Here is a 17,930-nt window from a genome sequence, read left to right on the forward strand (position 1 = left end):
TATATTTTAAAAAATCTGCAGCTTTGTGACTTGAGAGGATACTCAAATCTCCCATCAAGGTATAAACTTATCACCTACCACTTTTATTTTTTTTAATTAATTTATTTATTTATTTATTTATTTATTTGATGTATCAGGTCTTAGTTGCAGCATGAGAGATCTTTCATTGTGGCACACAGGCTTCTCTAGTTGTGACACTCTGGCTTCTTTCTAGTTGTGGCACGCCAGCTCCAGAGCACGCGGGCTCAGTAGTTGTGGCATGCAGGCTTACCTGCCCCACGGCATGTGCGATCTTAGTTCCCTGACCAGGGGTCAAACCTGCGTTCCCTGCATTGGAAGGCAAATTCTTAACCACTGGACCACCAGGGAAGTCCCACCTACCATTTTTAGAATATCTCCTGCCAACCCACTATACGATTATACAGTATTCAAATGGAATTATCAGGCATGAAGCAAAATACTCAAAGTTCAGAGAAAAAAGGTTTATAAACTTTATAAATAAAGTTTGGGGTCTGAGCTAGAACTGTGAAGTAAAATGAGTACCTAAAGAGAGCAGCTTCCTAAAACAGCAAAAAATTAGAGGTGACAGAGGGATATAGACTCTCTTTTCCACAAGGAATTTAGAAGGAACAAGAAGGCAATGAAAATCAGGTAGACAAAGTGAAAATATTAGGTTGTTTGAAAGCTCCAGAAAAAAGAGGAATGGAAGAAAGTGTTCTTAACAACAACACCAAAAAAGGTGATGGATGTGTTAACTCATTGGGGATGGGGGTGGAGAATCCTTTCACAACGCAAACATATATCAAATCATCACACTGAACACTTTAAATAGTTTACAATTTTATTTGTCAATTATACCTCAATAAAGCTGAAAATTTTTTAAATACTAAATTTTTTAATCTTAGAAAAATTCATATAAAAGCATCATTTTTAGGACTCAAAACTGTTTTTAAGATTGAAAATAAATCATAGGGACTTCCCTGGTGGTCCAGTGGCTAATGCTCCACGCTCCCAATGCAGGGGGCCCAGCTTCAATCCCCGGTCACAGAACTAGATCCCACATGCTGCAACTAAGAGTTCGTGTGCTGCAACTAAGGATCCACGTGCCACAACTAAAAAGGTCCCATGTGCCACAATGAAGATCCCGTAGCAGCAACGAAGATCCCATGTGCCGCAACTAAGACCTGGTGCAGCCAAATAAATAAATAATTTTTTTTTTTCTTTGCAGTACGCGGGCCTCTCACTGTTGTGGCCTCTCCCGTTGTGGAGCACAGGCTCCGGACGCACAGGCTCAGCAACCATGGCTCACGGGCCCAGCCGCTCTGCAGCATGTGGGATCTTCCTGGACTGGGGCACGAACCCGTGTCCCCTGCATCGGCAGGAGGACTCTCAACCACTGTGCCACCAGGGAAGTCCAATCAATATTTTTTTAAAAAGAAAATAAATCATAGATTTCTGGTCTTAATTTAAATAATAAAAATGAGCCAAATAAAAATATTCAGCATTATTTTAGAAATGGCAGTTAAAGTATTTAACCTCTAGAAAATTGTTATATTTACTCTTAGGAAGACTATTGATTAATACAGTCTAATAATTTTACAGCTCTGTGAGTCTAATGATTAATACAGTCTAATAACTTTTACAACTTTGTGAGTCTAAAATCACAAATGGACAATCCTGCAGCCTGTGGAACAAAAACCACATTCACAGAAAGACAGACAAGATAAAAAGACAGAGGGCTATGTACCAGATGAAGAAACAAGATAAAACCCCAGAAAAACAGCTAAATGAAGTGGAGATAGGCAACCTTACAGAAAAAGAATTCAGAATAATGATAGTGAAGATGATCCAAGACCTCGGAAAAAGAATGGAGGCACAGATCGAAAACATGCAAGAAATGTTTGACAAATACCTAGAAGAATTAAAGAACAAACAAACAGAGATGAACAATACAATAACTGAAACGAAAACTACACTAGAAGGAATCAATAGCAGAATAACTGAGGCAGAAGAACGGATAAGTGACCTGGAAGACAGAATGGTGGAATTCACTGCTGCACAACAGAATAAAGAAAAAGAATGAAAAGAAATGAAAACAGCCTAAGAGACCTCTGGGACAACATTAAACGCAACAACATTCGCATTATAGGGGTCCCAGAAGGAGAAGAGAGAAAGGACCCGAGAAAATATTTGAAGAGATTATAGTCGAAAACTTCCCTAACATGGGAAAGGAAATAGCCACCCAAGTCCAGGAAGCACAGAGACTCCCACACAGGATAAACCCAAGGAGAAACACGCCAAGACACATAGTAATCAAACTGGCAAAAATTAAAGACAAAGAAAAATTATTGAAAGCAGCAAGGGAAAAACAACAAATAACATACAAGGGAACTCCCATAAGGTTAACAGCTGATTTCTCAGCAGAAACTCTACAAGCCAGAAGGGAGTGGCATGATATACTTAAAGTGATGAAAGGGAAGAACCTACAATCAAGATCACGCTACCCGGCAAGGATCTCATTCAGGTTCAATGGAGAAATCAAAAGCTTTACAGACAAGCAAAAGCTAAGAGAATTCAGCACCACGAAACCAGGTCTACAGCAAATGCTAAAGGAACTTCTCTAAGTGGGAAACACAAGAGAAGAAAAGGACCTATAAAAACAAACCCAAAACAATTCAGAAAATGGTCACAGGAACATACATATCGATAATTACCTTAAACGTGAATGGATTAAATGCTCCAACCAAAAGACCCAGGCTTGCTGAATGGAAACAAAAACAAGACCCACATATATGCTGTCTATAAGAGACCCACTTCAGACCTAGGGACACATACAGACTGAAAGTGAGGAGATGGAAAAATATATTCCATGCAAATGAAAATCAAAAGAATGCTGGAGTAGCAATACTCATATCAGATAAAATAGACTTTAAAATAAAGAATGTTGGGCTTCCCTGGTGGCGCAGTGGTTGAGAGGCCGCCTGCCGATGCAGGGGACACGGGTTCGTGACCCGGTCCGGGAAGATCACACAGGCCGCGGAGCGGCTGGGCCCGAGAGCCATGCCCGCTGAGCCTGCGCGTCCAGAGCCTGTGCTCCACAACGGGAGAGGCCACAACAGTTGGAGGCCCGCATGCCACATAAATAAATAAATAAATAAATAAATAAATAAAATAAAATAAAAGAATGTTACAAGAGACAAGGAAGGACACTACATAATGATCAAGGGATCGATCCAAAAAGAAGATATAACAACTATATATGCACCCAACATAGGAGCACCTCAATACATAAGGCAACTGCTAACAGCTCTAAAAGAGGAAATCGACAGTAACACAATAATAGTGGGGACATTAACACCTCACTTACACCAATGGACAGATCATCCAAACAAAAAATTAATAAGGAAACACAAGCTTTAAATGACACAATAGACCAGATAAATTTAACTGATGTTTATAGGACATTCCATCCAAAAACAGCAGATTATACTTTCTTCTCAACTGTGCATGGAACATTCTCCAGGATAGATCACATCTTGGGTCACAAATCAAGCCTCAGTAAATTTAAGAAAATTGAAATCATATCAAGCATCTTTTCCGACCAAAACACTATCAGATTAGAAATGAATTACAAGGAAAAAAACGTAAAAAACACAAACACATGGAGGCTAAACAATACGTTACGAAATAACCAAGAGATCCCTGAAGAAATCAAAGAGGAAATCAAAAAATACTGAGTGACAAATGACAATGAAAACACGACGATCCAAAACCTATGGGATGCAGCAAAAGCAGTTCTAAGAGGGAAGTTTAGCAGAAATAAATGAAATAGAAACAAAGAAAGCAAAAGCAAAGTCAATAAAACTAAAAGTTGGTTCTTTGAGAAGATAAACAAAATTGATAAACCATTAGCCAGACTCATCAAGAAAAAGAGGGAGAGGACTCAAATCAATAAAATGAGAAATGAAACAGAAGTTACAACAGACACCGCAGAAATACAAAGCATCCTAAGAGACTACTACAAGCAACTCTATGCCAGTAAAATGGACAACCTGGAAAAAATGAACAAATTCTTACAAACGTATAACCTTCCAAGACTGAACCAGGAAGAAATAGAAAATATGAACAGACCAATCACAAGTAATGAAATTAAAACTGTGATGAAAAATCTTCCAACATACAAAAGTCCAGGACCAGATGGCTTCACAGGTGAATTCCATCAAACATTTAGAGAGGAGCTAACACCCATCCTTCTCAAACTCTTCCAAAAAATTGCAGAGGAAGGAACAATCCCAAACTCATTCTACGAAGCCACCATCACCCTGATACCAAAACCAGACAAAGATACTACAAAAAAAGAAAATTACAGACCAATATCACTGATGAATATAGATGCAAAAATCCTCAACAAAATACTAGCAAACAGAATCTAACAGCACATTAAAAGGATCATACACCATGATCAAGTGGGATTTATCCCAGGGATGCAAGGATTCTTCAATATATGCAAATCAATCAATGTGATACGCCATATTAACAAACTGAAGAAGAAAAACCATATGATCATCTCAATAGATGGAGAAAAAGCTTTTGACAAAATTCAACACCCATTTATGGTAAAAACTCTCCAGAAAGTGGGCATAGAGGGAAACTACCTCAACAAAATAAAGGCCATATATGACAAGCCACAGCAAACATCATTCTCAATGGAGAAGAACTGAAAGCATTTCCTCCAAGATCAGGAACAAGACAAGGATGTCCACTCTCACCACTATTATTCAACATAGTTTTGGAAGTCCTAGCCACGGCAATCAGAGAAGAAAAAGAAATAAAAGGAACGCAAATTGGGAAAGAAGTAAAACTGTCACTGTTTACAGATGATATGATACTATACATAAAGGATCCTAAAAGATGCCATCAGAAAACTTTTAGAGCTAATCAATGAATTTGGTAAAGTTGCAGGATACAAAATCAATGCACAGAAATCTCTTGCATTCCTATACACTAATGATGAAAAATCTGAAAGAGAAATTAAGGAAACACTCCCATTTACCAGTACAAGAAAAAGAATAAAATACCTAAGAATAAACCTACCTAGGGAGACAAAAGACCTTTATGCAGAAAACTATAAGACACTGATGAAAGAAATTAAAGATGATACCAACAGATGGAGAGATATACCATGTTCTTGGTTGGAAGAATCAATATTGTGAAAATGACTATACTACCCAAAGCAATCTACAGATTCAATGCAATCCCTATCAAATTACCAATGGCATTTTTTTTACAGAACTAAAACAAAAAATCTTAAAATTTGTATGGAGACACAAAAGACCCCAAATAGCCACAGCAGTCTTGAGGGAAACAAACGGAGCTGGAGGAATCAGACTCCCTGACTTCAGACTATACTACAAAGTTACAGTAATCCAGACAATATGGTACTGACACAAAAACAGAAATATAGATCAATGGAACAGAATAGAAAGGCCAGAGAGAAACCCACACACCTATGATCAACTATCTATGACAAAGGAGGCAAGGATATACAATGGAGAAAAGACAGTCTCTTAAACAAGTGGTGCTGGGAAAACTGGACAGCTCCATGTAAAAGAAGGAAATTAGAACACTCCCTAACACCATACACAAAAATAAACTCAAAATTGATAAGAGACCTAACTAAATGTAAGACCGGGCACTATAAAACTCTTAGAGGAAAACGTAGGAAGAACACTCTTTCACATAAATCACAGCAAGGTCTTTTTTGATCCACCTCCTAGAGTAATGGAAATAAAAACAAAGGTAAACAAATGGGACCGAGTGAAAATTCAAAGCTTTCGCACAGCAAAGGAAACCATAAACAAGACGAAAAGACAACCCTCAGAATGGGAGAAAATATTTGCAAACGCATCAACGGACAAATGATTAATCTCCAAAATATATAAACAGCTCAGGCAGCTCAATATTAAAAAAACAACTCAACCCAAAAATGGGCAGAAGACCTAAACAGACATTTCTCCAAAGAAGACATACAGATGGCCAAGAAGCATATGAAAAGGTGCTCAACATCACTAATTATTATAGAAATGCAAATCAAAACTACCATGAGGTTATCACCTCACACTGGTTAGAATGGGTATCATGAGAAAATCTACAAACAACAAATGCTGGAGAGGGTGTGGAGAAAAGGGAACCCTCTTGCACTGTTGGTGGGAATGTAAATTGGTACAGCCACTATGGAGAACAGTATGGAGGTTCCTTAAAAAACTAAAAATAGAATTATCATATGACCCAGAAATCCCACTACTGGGCATATACCCTTAGAAAACCATAATTCAAAAAGACACATGCAGGGGCTTCCCTGGTGGCGCAGTGGTTGAGAGTCCGCCTGCCGATGCAGGGGACACGGGTTCGTGCCCCGGTCCGGGAAGATCCCACATGCCGCGGACCGGCTAGGCCCGTGAGCCATGGCCGCTGAGCCTGCGTGTCCGGAGCCTGTGCTCTGCAACGGGAGAGGCCACAACAGTGAGAGGCCCACGTACTGCAAAAAAAAAAAAAAAAAAGACACATGTACCCCAACGTTCACTGCAGCACTATTTACAATGGCCGGGTCATGGAAGCAACCTAAATGCCCATCAACAGATGGGCGAATGGATAAAGAAGATGTGGTACATATATATAATGGAATATTACTCAGCCATCAAAAGGAACGGAATTGGGTCATTTGTTGAGATGTGGATGGATCTAGAGACTGTCATACAGAGTGAAGTAAGTCAGAAAGAGAAAACCAAATATCGTATATTAACGCATATATGTGGAACCTAGAAAAATGGTACAGATGAGCCTGTTTGCAGAGCAGAAATTGAGACACAGATGTAGGGAACAAACGTATGGACACCAAAGGGAGAAGAGGCAGGGGGGCGGGTGGTGGTGGTGGGATGAATTGGGTGATTGGGATTGACATGTATACACTGATGTGCACAAAACTGATGAGTAATAAGAGCCTGCTGTATTAAAAAAAAAAAAAGTGCCTTGATAAAATGTTTAAAATAAGTCAATACTATGTTAGTTTTTCTCTCTTTTACATTTACCAATATAAATATATGTACACCTTTAAAAAAAAAGAAAATGGACAAAAGACATGAAGAGACATTTCATTGAAGTGATATACAGATGGCAAATAAGCATGAAAAGATGTTTATCTGGGGCAATTGTTAAAATATGTAAATTTCCAAACCCCACTCAAAATTCACTGCTCTAGAAAGTTTTTGCTTTTAAAATTTTTTTAATTGTGGAAAATATTGGGTTGGCCAAAGAGTTCCTCTGGGTTTTTTTGTAACATCTTATGGAAAAACTTGAATGAACATTTTGACCAACCCAATACACAAAACATAAAATTCAAAAAAAAAAAAGACAAATGTTTTCACACCTAGAGCCTTCTAAACATTTTAGTTTCTTTACTGCACAGTTAAAAGTTCATTTCATTCAAAATAATTATTGGTGGAATATTTTGTTTTTACACTGATAAGCTACACACTTCTAATTCAAGAAAACATTCACATTCACCTTTTTAACCTAAAACACAATCCTAAATATTTTTAAGGAATCCAATGAAACCAATTATTAATCTTAATAAATCAGAGACATAAAAAAGAAAATCTCCTCCAATCACTGATGTATATGTCAACAAGGTTTGAACAGCGGGGGTCAGGGATGAGCATTACATGTAGACGTTTAAGGTTAAAGTATGATCTGCAGAGTACAAAAAAATCTATGTCATCTGTGACTATAGCAGTATAAAGTTCTATAATCAATTGAAATGTCAGTTTAACTTCAACAATGTGAAAGAACCCTTATAAATACAATGATGCATAAAATGTTGTCAAAGGATAATTCTCTATGCAAAAAAAAAGAGTGAAAGAGCACGAATGACCTTGCTCAGCCCCTGCTGCAGAAAGTGATCCAAGTGATGCCAATAAAAACCAATGAAGAGCCCATCCCTCAATTCTTCACTTACGTAGGGATCTAAACCACAATCCTCAGTGCAAGATCTACAAGCACATCACACAACCATTCTTAAGACATGATCTCTTGGTGTCTGTTTGCCATTTTCTACAATGGAATCAGAAGGCCTAAAAAGAGCACAAAATACAGTACATCTCTAGTAACTGACTCTCTGGATTAACAGACACTCTCCATTCCCTCTATTAAACTGGGCCATGTGAACTGAATAGTGCCAGTGCACTATTCCTGCCCTTCCCTGTTGAGTTGTTTGCCAAGTTAACTGTCCTTCTTCACAAGCTTTTTTATACCACCTGTTGGTATTGTCATGAATTAAATATTACAAAAACAAATGAAATAATAATTATTAGGAAGAAGGTCTTAAAGAAATCTAGTCCCACTCTTTCATTTACAAATGAGAAAACTGAGGTCCAAAGAGGGTGCTCACCATCATACAAATAGTTAAGGGTGGTAGATCTGGGACTAAAATCAATTGTATGAAATTCTATTCCAGAAATCATGCTGTCTCTTTCCGCATTGACAGTCTCAAACATATATCATCCTGCTTTAATTTAAATTGTAATGTGAGGGACTTCCCTGGCAGTCCAGTGGTTAAGACTCTGCGCTTCCAATGCAGGGGGCACAGGTTCGATCCCTGGTTGGGGAACTAAGATCCCACACATCGCAAGGCACAGCCAAAAAATTTAAAAAGTAATTTTTTTTTAATTAAAAAAATAAATTACACTGTGAAATATTCCATTAATCGGATTCTTCAGCCAAGTATTCAGACCTCTAGGCCCCATTATTCATTCTGTAGGTGGTTGTGAGATGTGTGTAAGCATGTAATGGTCATTTGCTACTTTTTCATCTGCTCTACATCCCTTCCCCTTGGGAAATGCCCCTCTCTCTCTCTCTATGCAATAATGGTAGGGTTGTTATTTTCCCTGCCACAGGGTGGGCTCATGACGCAGGCCAAAGTGCACTAGTCTCCTAGACACAGCAGTTGGTGCAAACTCCGCCTCTTAGAGTTCTTTGGAGGAAATGATTTGGGTGTTGGGGAAAAGGGTTATTTCTTCTGGATCACTAGCTGGGTGGATGATGAAGTTGCCAACAGCTATCTTTGCCATCAGGTAATGAGACACAACAAAGAGAAAATATTACAGAATATTCATAGCCTCTATTGATATTGATCCATAGACTTTCAGACCTCATGTAATTAAAGTGGGCACTAGACTCAAAAGTCAGCAATTTTCCGTGTTGAGGCAGGAGATAGATGGGCCCGAGGATGAGCAGCTGGAGTTCATCCCCTGTGGGCAGATACTCCAAAATAGCAGGAGGGAGAAGAGCTAAGCCCTGCCCAGATAAGAGATAAAAGACCACATATTCCCCATTCTTGAAGTCAAGGAGACCTTCTCCACTACACATGCACAGAAAGGCTCCCTGAAGGTCAAAAAGGGAGGGGGTGCTACCCCATAGTAAGTGATGCCATCCTACCCATACGCCTCTTTGCTGGAATCCATCTTGGCTAAGAGATGCACGCACACACACATGGGAGGACCCTGAGATATACTGATATGGACTCAGAACCAGGGAAAGCAAGATGATTGGCCAAAGGAAACCCAGAAGAAATGCCCCATAAAAGTGATTCAAACTACCACAAGGACACAACTCTCTCTCTGAGCTCGCCCATGTGTCTATCCACAAGTACTCTTTTCCTCCTAATAAACACTTGTTTCACCACTTTCCGTCTCTATGTGGAAATTCACTTCTACAACAGCTGATGGGCCAGGGCCTCGTCACTGGCCACTGGTCCCTTGTGGTCTAGTAGCTAAGATTCAGCACTCTCACTGCCATGGCCCAACCTCAATCTCTGGCCATGAACCAAAATCCCGCTTCAAGCCACTGCAGGCTGAGGCCACCCAAGAGCAATGCGACCTAGTATCAAATGAGTATCAACCAGGTTTTCTCTCAAAAATGTTAATTATAAAACATAGGAAATATTGAACAGTTAAGGTGAAGGGCCATGAGATAGCACTGGAGCCCTAGTGGAAAGACAGAATTGTGAGGGAGAAAACAAGGAGACATAGCAGATGTCATGAAGATGTCACATAAGAGAGAGAAAAAGAATTGCATATCTCTAGCATTGTTTAGATTCCTCACAGTTTTCCAGCTGGATGCTAACAAGATGCAAATGGTCCATTCATTTAAAACGTATTTACTAAAAGCCTGCAAATGTTTAAAATACATGGAAGATTCGATTATTATAGAAAAATATTCACTTTCTCCCCTGCTCCCTCAAAGAAAAAAACATACTTCTCTGCCCCCTAACTTTGGGCTTGGCTAAGTATCTTACTTTGCCCAACAGGATATTAGTAGGTGCTTAAAATGTGTTTCAGTGGTTGCATTTGTTCTCTTATACCTCTGTCGTCACCATGAGAACATGTCAGTCCAGAATTAGAGGCATGTGGACCAAGCATGCAGCATAGAGCCACTCAGCTGATCACAGCCTATGTCAGTCAACTCCCAGGTGGCCCACAAACAGAATAAATGCTCACTGTTGAATGCAGTTGTGACGGTGTAGTTATTTGTTACTCACTGATACAATACACTGAGGATGAGATGCTGTGGGCCACTTAAAGACTGTCCTTACTCAGGCTTTCCACAACATGTAACAGTATCTACTAAAAATCAACTAGCCAGGGCTTCCCTGGTGGCGCAGTGGTTGAGAGTCCGCCTGCTGATGCAGGGGACACGGGTTCGTGCCCCGGTCCGGGAAGATCCCACGTGCCGTGGAGCGCCTGGGCCCGTGAGCCATGGCCGCTGAGCCTGCGCATCTGGAGCCTGTGCTCCGCAACGGGAGAGACCACAACAGTGAGAGGCCCACGTACCGTAAAAAAAAAAAATCAACTAGCCAGAGCTGATGCAGAAGATGGAGATTAATAAAATATCACCTTTTCCCAGGAAGAACTCCTATTCTAGTGAGAAAGTTGGACTCTGATCAAATGATCATAAAATAATGTGATATGAGGTTCACCCATATAGTGTGAGCTGAAGGTCTAACTCAGCCAGAGGAGTCAGCAGAGCCTTCACGTAAGAGGATATTGAAATAGAGGTCTGAAGGATGAACAGTCATTCATCAAGTAGAGAAACAGAAAGACTCTAAGCAGAGGGCACATGTATACCAAAACATTAAACTTCAAAGCATGTGAGGAGTTCAAATGGCAGCCATAGCTGAAACTTATCCTTATTCTAATGTAGACAGCAATTCGGAATGAATATAAGTGATGGTCAACTAGAATTTTTACTAGGAATCTCTTAAGTCGTCATGATAAGATTTGATTGATCATTTTAAGGCCCTAATTTACTATTCTGATACTTTAAATTTAGTTGATGTTTACTTCACTGTAGAAATTTCCTATAGATAATGATCTATGAGGACTTGCATTTTATTATCCTATAATACCATTTGTAACATTAATTGCAAAACCAGATCATTAATGCTCTGCAAAGGCTTTCAATGCATCAGCAAACAAATGATCTTTGAGTTGTGTCAGGACAGCACTGGAAGGCCACTGTATGAAAAGGTGACTCGAGACAATTGCAAACAAAGCAACCGCCAAAATACTAAAAGCACAATCTCAAGTAACCTGGCAATAGCTGGGAAACTCTCCTCGAAATATAAGTCAGAAATGGAAAATGTCCTGTTGAATAAAGTGTTCGGCAGGAAACCCCAGGTAGAAGCATAACACTGGGGTGTAAACAATAAACAGATTTCACTTCAAGCAGTTTGGAAAGAGCGTCAGTGTCGTCAAATCAGAAAATCTTCAAACCTGCACACGACTGAAGTTACCAGCAACAGCAGCAATTTTAAGTGCTAAAAGATAACCGCCAGTTAACAAATCAACATACTTAGACACCGAGAATCTCTCTGATCGCTTCAAACCATAAGATAAACATGTAACTTTCGCGTGAAAGCGAAGCTGGAGGGCGCGGGGGCAGCTCTTGCAACTCCCTTCGCTCTCCGCTCCACGGAAGAAACCGAAGCAACACGTGCAACGTCACTGTCCCAACACAGTCAACCACGCTGATCACCAAGAGAGGGGCCAGATTTGGAGCTAGAACCAGGCTAGGAGTTAAGAAGCAAGGGGGAAGAAACCAGGGGAAGAAAGTAAAACAGAAGCCGGAAAGAAGAACAGTATGGACTGGGGAGCGACGGTCCCACCGAACCTACTGGCGAGCAAGGAGAAAAGTCCCTCAGATGCAGACTAATGTCTAGAAAGAGATCTTCTCCTTCCATCTGAGTTTCCCAGGACTCAGTCGGCTGCACCCTCCCTGCCCAATGCCACCTGATACCTCCTTTTGGCGCGACCCTTAGGTGAACCAAGGGGGGCGCTTCTCAGGAGGCTCCCGGCAAAACTGTGAGGGAACTCCCCGAGTTGCCAAGGGGAGAGTAGCTGCCTCTCGCTTGCGAGGGGTGTGGCCAAAAGCAAAAGTGAGTCGAAAGGGCTCTACCTTACCTGCCGCAGGAGCTTCCACCGGGCAGCACCCAAGGGCGCCGAGACTGCGGGTCCCTGAGCGGCGCCGCTGCTTGTCCGGCCCTCGCCCGCTGTGCGCTCAGCCTGGCCGGCCCCGGCGTCCGCGACTCGAGACTCCATCCGGCTGGAGCTGGCTATACCCGAGATACCGCCGCCACAGCTCCCCGCTGCCAGGACCTGCCTACTTCTTCCCTGTCAGGATCTGTGACGCCAGGGCTCCCTCCCACTGCCCTAGCGCGCGCTCTCTCCCCGAATTCCGCATTTCCGGTAGTCGCGTCTCCTTAGCAACCAGGGCAGCGCGGCTCTCGCCACTGCACCATTTTGCTGGTGGCCATCTTGAGTGAGGGCATACCAGAGGGTAAGGGAACTGTGGCAGACCTAGTGAGACACCGCCCCTTTTGGTTCCCTTCTCTCCTGTTTCATCTCGAGCTCTGAAGACTAGTAAAGAACCAAAAGGCTTATATCTTTGAGCGTTAATGAGCCCAGGAGGAGTAAAAAAAAAAACCCATTCCTGACCACAATAAAGATGGCGGAATCAACTTAGTGCTCGTGCCAGACGGGGGTTACGTAGACGGCGTGCTGCAAACCAGCTCCGGGCGGTTCTGGGTAGGCTGTCGTTCTGTTGGTGCAGAACGCAGACTTCGGCTGACCGCGCCTGAGGTGGTCGCCGCGCTCCTTCCTGAGAGCTTCGGGTTCTCCGACCTGCCTTCACTCGTTTCGGTGTCTAGAGCGAGACTGACTTTCAGTTTGCGTACGTATGGGGGGCGTAGGCTGGGAGTCTCTTCCCTTCACCCCGTCCTCACCCCCACCCAACCATCCCTCAGTCCCTTGGTCCTAGCTTTTTGACCGATGTCTCTTCACTGCGTGGCACATGGTACCGCTCCCTCTCACACTCGGATACACAGGGAAAACGAATAGGTTCTCCCAGGAACACCCATTCGTCTACCCTACCCCTATCCCTAGCCTTGCCTGCTGTCTTCTCCCTGTGGGTGAAAGATGGATGGATGGAGGCTGCGGGCACGAATGTAGTGGTTTAGAGCCTTTATTTTATTTTCTCTTATTTTACTTTGTTTGTTTTTGCTGGTGTCAACTGCACATCCCCTTTACCCACTCCCCCGTTATTTTGCTGCGACATAGAAAGAGGTTAAGAGGGGCAGGGGCGTCGTAGCGCATCCAAGCTGTGGTAAAGCTGACGCACTATTGTATAATACCTTTGATACCGAGGAGCAATTTGTGGAAGACTTCCATGATGACATTCAACAGTGTGCAACATACCTAGATTTTTCCTGCCCTAAAAATAGTAGCCACCGTTTATTGAGTGGTTACTACGTGCCAGACACTTCATTAAGATTTTAACAAATTCTTAGAACATTCTTAGAACAGCTACTTCATAGAGTAAGTGGGGTCATTATCACTGTTTTGCAGATGATGAAACTAAGCACAGGTGGTAAGTGCAGGAATGAAGAACTGAACCCAGGTTTCTCTGACTTAACTATTTACTAGCCTTACTTACCTTAATAGGTTAATAAGCACCAGCTTCCTAACAGAAAACAGATGGCGTCACATTTCATGTGTGCCTCCTGAATTGTTGTTTTTTTCAACTAAAGAGATAAACACCTTTTTGACATTAACGTCCAGTTGTTGTTATGTCCAGATAGACTTATTGCTCTACTACTTACTGTTCAGGTGACCTGGGGTAGTTGCTCAAACCTTCCTGGGCCACAGTTTGCTCACCTGTAAGGCCAACATCATAATAGCTACTCTATCAGGTCCCTATGAAGTTTAAATTAAATGAAGTATATAAAAGCATGTGGCACGAAGCAAACACTCAATAAATACTAATCCCTTCTCCTCTACCTTTATTAAGTAATTGGACTTTTCCAGTTTATCCTCCACATACAAACCAAAGATAAGTTCTGAATTATGTGAAATCAAAGCCGTTTTGCCTTTAAAAGCCCTCAGAGTTCCTGAGATGCCTCCATTAAGTCTATGTATTTGCAAATTTTTTTTTGTTTGTTTTCTGTTTGTTTTAGTTTGCCCATGTGTGTACCAGAATCAGTGCTGCATAGTTTGAGCCTGACAGGATTGACTTTACAAATGAGACATTATGTCACATCTGCCAAGAAGTGTGATTTGAATTAAACTTTAACTTTTACAAGTTTTCAGATACTTTGAGTTATCAGCTGTCTGCGGTTATTTGTAACCGGAGGGGTACACAGCCCCAAAGGGGAGGGGTAAGAACTGCAGATCTTAGATGCTCTGAGAACCCACTACTATATAGTCATTCCTATGAAAATCATTCATGTGCTGGCAGCCCCAAAGGGAGCATAAACCAGGGACTTTGATATCATGCAGCAGAAGAGCAAATTATTTCTCCAGGCTTTGAAGTATAGTGTTCCTCACCTTGGGAAATGCATGCAGAAACAGCACGTGAATCACTGTAACTTCGCTGATCATTATTACAATAGAATAAAATTGAAAAAATATCACCTAACCAAGTGTCTGCAGAATAAACCCAGGATATCAGAGTTAGCAAGAAACATCCCAAGTCGGAACTTCTCATGTAAGGTATGGACTGTTTAAGTTAACCTATGTGTAGGCGTTTAAGATTAATTTTAGTTTAAAAATAAAGAATGGGTTGGATATCAGTTTCTAATTTTCTCAGTAATTCTGGTTTGATTTTTTAAATATTCAGGCTTAATTGTCTGTAGTCATATATATAAGTATAAAAGAATATATACATATATATTTATAGAGCTCTAATGTTATATATTAAAAATGTAGATATATAAAAAATGATTCACCTTAAGAACTCCTTATTGTGCCTACCAGTGCAATTCAAAGTATAATTTGGCTTTCTAAAATTCCTAGACTAGCATAATAGCTCTTAATAAAAATCTAATAATATGCTGATTGTTTTATGAATCCCAAATTAGGAAACTGCAGTAAAGACCATGTAATTGTGCTACTTCTCTGTAAAAAAAAAAAGAAAAAGCGATTTGCATTTTATACCACTTGTGTCCTTCAGGAAGATGCTTTCAGACCATTGTACTCTGGCCAGACCCCAAGCTGTGGGCATGACCTCAACTTTGAGGACCTGTTGCTCTTGTATGTAGAATGACCACATATCCTGGGTTGCCTCCAACAGTCTCAGTCTACACATATTTTCCCTGTGTTATTATTAATAGTGTCCCCTTTCCTCTCAGAAGTGTCTTGGTTAGGATAGTAAATTATATGGGCATCCTAATTATTTGAGATTAAGCTATTTATGCTGCTCTTTGACAGCCCTCCCCTACCTCATACTTGCTAGGTTCCTTAGGTTCCTTAAATTGTGTTTAGGGGTGATATTCTTGCAATATTTAATGTATTTTGTTATTTTAATATCTTAATTTCTGGTTTTAATTGTTTTGTTACATACTAATATTTTTAGTCTGTTTTGGCTTATTTTCTATCGTAGTAAAATATAGGTAACAAAATTTTCCACTTTAACCATTTTTAAGTGTATAATTCAGTGGCATTAATTACATCACAGTGTTGTACAGCTGTTACAACTACTTGCAAAACCCTGTCCTCACCTGAAAAAAATACCCATTAAGCAAGAACTCCCGACTGCTGCTTTCCTGAGCCCCTGGAAACCTTTAATCTACTTTCTGTCTCTATGAATTTCTCTATTCTAGATAATTCATATAAGTGGAATTATATAATATTTATCCTTTTGTGTTTGGCTTATTTCACTTAGCATAATGTTTTCAAGGTTCATTCATATTATAGCATATCTGGGAAGTTTGTTCCTTTTAGTGGCTGAATAATATTCCATTATATGTATATACCACATTTTGTTTATCCATTCATCTGTTGATAGACACTTGAGCAGCTTCATCTGTTTATAAAAATGATATTTTTAATATTCTACTCAATTCTTCTGGTTTTTAATTTAATTTTTGCCCTTTTCGTAGCTCATACTTATTTGTTATGGGGAGTTTGGGGGGAGTTTTGTTGTTGTTTGCTTTCAACTTTTTATCTGTTAGTCCTAGAATTTTACTCTTTACACTTCAGTCATTCAAATTTTTCTTTTTATAGCATCTTAGTTTAGCACTTTCTTTCTGTACTCACTCAAATTTTTTATGTCTTTTATTTCATTTTTATTTCTGTGTGTGTGTATTTGCACACGGGTCCTACTTTAGAAAGATAAACTTTAAAATTTTACCTATTGGACACATTTTAGCATTTAGATCTTTTTACTTTGAATTGTATTTAGAACACTTTGTCATCTTGTACTTTTATCTTAAGTCTTAGTTTATAAATAGTAGGCAGAAATTACCATCAGAGTGACAGCTGTGAGATTAGCTCACGCCCTGTGCAGGACTATTTTTTCCCTCCATTTGTCCCTGAAGCAACTTTTCAGTTCTCTTTCATGGAATCCTGTCACCTGGAAGCTTTAACCTGATTCAGTGACTCCAAGAAAAGGAGCTTTATTAGTAATTCTTTCACCTGGTAGTGGTCCTGCTTTCACATGTCATATATCAACCATTCCTTCTGTGAGAAATGATATGATCTAAAAACTGTGGCCTCTGACCTTTACGATCACTGGGACCCGAGGAAGCTGTGAAGAGACCTGTAGGCAAGAATGCACATTTAAGTAAACATCCAGTCAGTTCCAACTTTGTCCTCTCCTATGGGAATAACAAATTAGAAAAAGTAATTAGTGCCTGTAGACAAAATATATTTACTTAAAGACTTGTAAGATAAGTTAACTAAAGAGTAAGAGAGGGGGGCTTCCCTGGTGGCGCAGTGGTTGAGAATCCGCCTGCTGATGCAGGGAATACGGGTTCGTGCCCCGGTCTGGGAAGATCCCACATGCCGCGGAGCGGCTGGGCCTGTGAGCCATGGCCGCTGAGCCTGCGCGTCCGGAGCCTGTGCTCTGCAACAGGAGAGGCCACAACAGTGAGAGGCCCGCGTACCGAAAAAGGAAAAAAAAAAAAAAAGTAAGAGAGGGAAGCCTGTGTAATATCATAGCAATGCCAGAAAGCAAGAGATCTAGCCGTAACTGGTGTGTCTGTGAACTAGTCAGGACTCTTACCTTTCTGACTGGAAATAAAGGGGGGAGTTTTAACTTGGTGTTCTCTAAAAGTCCTCCAAATGCTAAAATTTCATGATATTATATCTCTACCTTGTTACCTTACCAACAAATTGTCATCTATACATTTGGGACGCTAGTACCAACTCCTGCAGTCAGGCTGTGTATCAGAAATCCTGGGGAACTTTTTAGAAATTCAGATTCCTGGATCTCACCCCACATATGCTGGATCAGAATCTCTAATGGCTGAGGCCTAGGGATCTCTTTTTTTGTTTTGTTTTAAGTTCCTCAACTAATTCTGAAATTCCCAGTCTGCCAGT

At 40.6% G+C, this 17,930-nt stretch overlaps 2 protein-coding genes across 4 annotated transcripts in view; one reads left to right on the forward strand and one right to left on the reverse strand.

The window, feature by feature from the left end:
* The window catches only part of CAMKMT (calmodulin-lysine N-methyltransferase), a gene marked incomplete at its 3' end in the record, with an annotated part of 399,114 nt that extends 386,446 nt beyond the window's left edge, over positions 1 to 12,668 (reverse strand). Inside the window, exon 1 of the mRNA XM_079721077.1 lies at positions 12,516 to 12,668. Coding sequence (XP_079577203.1) covers positions 12,516 to 12,653 — 138 coding nt within the window. The 5' untranslated portion in view covers positions 12,654 to 12,668. The remainder of the gene's footprint in view (positions 1 to 12,515) is intronic.
* A 2,214-nt stretch (positions 12,669 to 14,882) lies between these two features.
* PREPL (prolyl endopeptidase like) overlaps positions 14,883 to 17,930 on the forward strand; it is a gene marked incomplete at both ends in the record, with an annotated part of 53,605 nt that continues 50,557 nt past the window's right edge. For all 3 annotated transcript variants that reach the window (XM_079720784.1, XM_079720786.1, XM_079720785.1), the window contains one exon: positions 14,883 to 15,101. In XM_079720784.1, coding sequence (XP_079576910.1) covers positions 14,883 to 15,101 — 219 coding nt within the window. The remainder of the gene's footprint in view (positions 15,102 to 17,930) is intronic.

The sequence above is a fragment of the Hyperoodon ampullatus genome, assembly GCF_949752795.1.
Source record: "Hyperoodon ampullatus genome assembly, chromosome: 15".
Lineage (NCBI taxonomy): Eukaryota > Metazoa > Chordata > Mammalia > Artiodactyla > Ziphiidae > Hyperoodon > Hyperoodon ampullatus.